The sequence below is a fragment of the Octopus bimaculoides genome, chromosome 24, assembly GCF_001194135.2.
Source record: "Octopus bimaculoides isolate UCB-OBI-ISO-001 chromosome 24, ASM119413v2, whole genome shotgun sequence".
In the NCBI taxonomy this organism is placed as follows: Eukaryota; Metazoa; Mollusca; class Cephalopoda; order Octopoda; family Octopodidae; genus Octopus; species Octopus bimaculoides.
This window is the reverse complement of record NC_069004.1, coordinates 9,591,796-9,596,258: the sequence shown is the minus strand read 5'-3', so window position 1 is coordinate 9,596,258 and position 4,463 is coordinate 9,591,796. Positions and strand designations below refer to the sequence as shown.

Below are 4,463 nucleotides of genomic sequence, written 5' to 3'. Positions count from 1 at the left end.
GCTAAATAAAAGTGCAAAAGACCATGAAAGATTACCACTGGGATAAAACAACCAAAAAGTAACTCAGACAATCAAGCTGAGCTTTGTATTTTCACAAATAAAATAATCTACCAGTCATACGTCTGTGTGTGTGTGTGTGTGTGTGTGTGTGTATATATATATATACACACACATACAGGGGTTGGACAAAACAATGGAAACACCTAGCATCATAATTTTGAAATATCTATAAAACCATCAAAAGCTTGTTTGTTTTGATGTTTTTTTTTTTTTTTATTTATTATCAGTGTTGCTTAATATGTTTTGCTAAAATTGCTGTTTGTTTTCAGATATCATCAGAAAAAGATAATTAAAATTCATTAAAATGACTGATCTATAATTAAGGATGAAATCATTATAAGATTTTATCAAGTAGACAGCATGTAATAAAACCCATATTGGTAACAATTAATACAAGTATATAATCATATAAATATAATTATAATAAGGGCACTAATGAATAGCACCGGCTAGAAATAGACACCAAATAGCTCTGAAAACTACATTATGTACTCCATTAGCACTGGTTGAAAGCGAGAAAAATGAACAAAGAAGATTTTTTTTAAAAAAGAGTTAACTATAGATCAATTTCTAGCTTAGAGATATAAAATCCCTTTGCTGTCATTGGTACATTAGTTCAGTGTGACTGGTCATCTTTTGGAACCATTCAACATCATGCATTTGGTCTGCTAAGGCTGTCCTCTCTTGTACATACTGACTCTTCAGAAGCTGATGATGTTGAGAGGCATCCTGCATGAACTAGAATGTGACAGATCCATGTCGGCATATGCAGACAAAAGGAAAATGCATTGAGATAAGCAGCACTGCTCTCAGGGACCATGAAGTTGTATCAGGAGCAAAAATTAACCAGGAGAAGTCAGTGGGCTTGTGGCTCAGTACCTGGAGAAGCAAGTCCAAGCCATTCACCTGTGATGTTGGGCACTGGATGGATACACTGGTTAAATTGCTCAGGGTCTAGTTCAGTCTGGACCTCCAGATGGACAAAACCTGGGTTGAGGGAATGAGTAAGGTGACTACTCTCACCCAGAAAAGGGCTGAGAGGAAGCTATCCCTGAAAGGCTGGACAGAGGTGGTGAACATGTACATCATGACCATCATCTACTACCACCTGACTTATGCTTTGTCTCAGGACCTCGTCTGAGTTCATTGGAGCATATACTTTTTCACTTCTTGTGGAACGGGCATGTTCCAATGGTCATGTGGTCCATCTTTTGACAATACCCACAGCATAGTAGATTGGGCATGCTATAGCTGATGATTTGCTAACATGTGCTGAGGTTATAACAACTCCAACACTTCCTTGGAAAACAGGTGTGGTTGCTGTTCACCAGATGCATCTTTCGCCATCTGCAGTCCTGGGTCAGGCAAAGACCAAGAGAAAGCATTCGGAAAGTGGAATGTCTTCAGGAATTCACAATCCTCAACTGGTCAGGCATTGTGATAGATGGAAAGTTCACTTTAACATTCTATAGAGAATTAGTGGTGGGAAAACACAGTGATGTTCTTGGGGAGACACTAGGCCCAAAACCAACTAGACACTCACTTCGAGAGAACTTTTAGCCTACGGTCAATTGATAACTTCCACAAATACCTGGCCTGGCTGTGATACTGGGGAGCATTGCCTGTTTGAAATAAAGTCTATAGGCATGGAAATCCATCAACCAAACATGTCTGAGATGTGTGCAGGGCATCAAAGTTATCCTACATGCATACCCATCCGGTGCCCAAGCATTGCTGACCTGTGGGTTTATGTTGAACACCTGCTGTCACTTATGTGATAGACCTGGCTATCAACTGAATCCATTATGAAGATTGCCCTACCACCTTCTTTTAACCAGGAAGAACAGGAAGTTTTCATATGCATGGTGACCATGGTGGAAGAAGATGTATGGTGGATGGGGTTAAAGGAGCTGAAGACACACATTCTCTTAGCCAACCTCATCAACTTCAAGTTTCACTTGAAGAGGAAAATAAGGATGGAGAGGGAAGTGTTGCCTTTCAGCGATCTTATTGAGAGATGGATAAAAGTGGTGAAGGAAAATGATGTGGAAAAGACACTTGTCCTAGTGGTCAAGGCAACTGGTTTTGTGGGGTCTTCACAAGAAACCCTAGAAAATTTCTCTCTTTTGGGGAATTTTTCATTGTTAAAGTTTATTTATCGTTTTCACTGTTTACATGATTCATTTTATGTAACCCCACACTGTCTTGTATCATTCCAAATGTTTTGTTTTTTTTGTGGACTTTTCGTGGTTAATAAAGAAAACATGATTGTTATTCATTTTCCTTTTTCAGAGGAAGCTTCTTATTTAAAGTGGGTGAAAGATGAAGGCAACTTTAAATTGGTTAATGGAACTTACATTTCTATACCTCAAGATGGGGTTTACCAAATAAATTGTGCAGTGCAACTGTACATTCCGAAAAATTCTACTGCAGCAGTTACTACCTTGGTGTTGGAAAGAAAATATAATGGAAAACATTATGTGTTTATGAAGAAAAGAGCCAGCTTTTTAAATACACCAGAACATGCCATCATACAATTATCATTTCGATACAAACTTGTATCTAACAATGAAATCTTTTTGAAAATAAACAAAGCGAGATTTGTCAGGCCCAATATGCCCTCAAGCTACTTGTATATCACCAGCTTACATGTAAATAATCTTTAATAAAATGTTAGTGTTGTGTTTAAATTCTGATCAGCCATTTTCCTTTTGATTCTTCTTTACCTTTGATTATATAAATCTCAATACTTTGTCTGAAATTCGAGGACATTCATGTAAGGAGAGAGAATTTATAAAGTCGTGAATACTGAAGAGTATTTCTATTTGAATGCATGACTAATCACTAACCCTACACTGATATGCAAGGGTTTACAGCCCACGTGAACCGGAGCAAAATGAAACGAAACGTTTAGCTCACTAACACAATACATTGCCTGATCTGGGAATCGAAACTATGATTTCATGATCATGAGAGTAACACCTTAACCGCTTGATTGTTTTTCTCTTGTACTCTTTTACTCTTTTTTACTTGTTTCAGTCTTTTGACCTGTGGCCATGCTAGAGCACCACCTTTTTAGTCGAGCAAATCGACCCCAGGACTTATTCTTTAGAAGCCTAGTACTTATTCTATCGATCTCTTTTGCCGAACCGCTAAGTTACGGGGACATAAACACACCAGCATCGGTTGTCAAGCGATGTTGGGGGGACAAACACACATACAAACATACACACACACATACATATATATATATATATATATACATATATACGACGGCCTTCTTTCAGTTTCCGTCTACCAAATCCACTCACAAGGCTTTGGTCGGCCCGAGGCTATAGTAGAAGACACTTGCCCAAGGTGCCACGCAGTGGGACTGAACCTGGGACCATGTGGTTGGTAAGCTAGCTACTTACCACACAGCCACTCTGTTCATGTTTTTATGACGATCTTGTAATTCTTTACTGACTAATAAAAAAGAAACATTATTATTATTGTTATTATTATTTTCATTATCATCTTCTTTCAATTGTTTCCATTTCTTGTCGAGTGTCCTCTTGACACCTCGGGCAGAGAAGCGCACTATATACATTGGTAGGCCATTAAAATAAACACACCAGATTGTTAATTTACAAAGTCATGTGATAGAGAAAAGAGAAGAAAGACTGAGAGAAAAAGAAAAAAAAAAAAAGTAAGCAGTGGGTGCGAGTGTGTGGGTGCGAGTGTGTGGGTGCGCGCGCGTCTTGGTGAATAATACTATGGAAAAAATAAATGATATAAATAACATTCCTTTCTTCTCCATTGTTTCTCAACGATGCTAATCCAACACATCTCACATCATCTGCTACACCTGACAACTACACAGATCCCTCAACGTCACATCCGCTATAAATGTATGTGCGTATGTATGTATGTACTATGTGTGTGTGTGTGTGTGTGTCTTAATGTTTATGTTTATCCCTTAATACCGCTTCACAACACGTGTTGGTTTGTTTACGTTCCCGTAACTTAGTGGTACTACAAAAGAGACCATCTGAATAAGTCTCAAGCTTTAAAAATAAATACTGGGACCGATCTTATTTCTTTACTGCCCACAAAGGGCTACACACAGAAGGGACAAACAAAGACAGACAAACGGATTAAGTCGATTATATCGACCCCAGTGCATAACTGGTACTTATTAATCCACCCAGAAAGGATGAAAGGCAAAGTTGACCTCGTCGGAATTTGAACTCAGAACGTAGCGGCAGACGAAATACCGCTAAGCATTTCGGCCGGCGTGCTAACGTTTCTGCCAGCCCGCCGCCTGGGACCGATCTGTTCGACTAAACCCCAAGAGAAGGTGCCCCAGCATAGTTGCAATCTAATGACTGAAAGAAATAAAAGATTAAAAGATGTGTGTGTGT

General features: G+C 38.8%; 2 protein-coding genes across 2 annotated transcripts in view; one reads left to right on the top strand and one right to left on the bottom strand.

The window, feature by feature from the left end:
* LOC106876236 (uncharacterized) overlaps positions 1-3,545 on the top strand; it is a 9,238-nt gene extending 5,693 nt beyond the window's left edge. Inside the window, exon 4 of the mRNA XM_014924718.2 lies at positions 2,353-3,545. Within this exon, the coding sequence (XP_014780204.1) occupies positions 2,353-2,726 (374 nt within the window). The 3' untranslated portion in view covers positions 2,727-3,545. The remainder of the gene's footprint in view (positions 1-2,352) is intronic.
* The window catches only part of LOC106876234 (tetratricopeptide repeat protein 38), a 66,700-nt gene that overhangs the window by 13,283 nt on the left and 48,954 nt on the right, over positions 1-4,463 (bottom strand). The window lies entirely within an intron of this gene.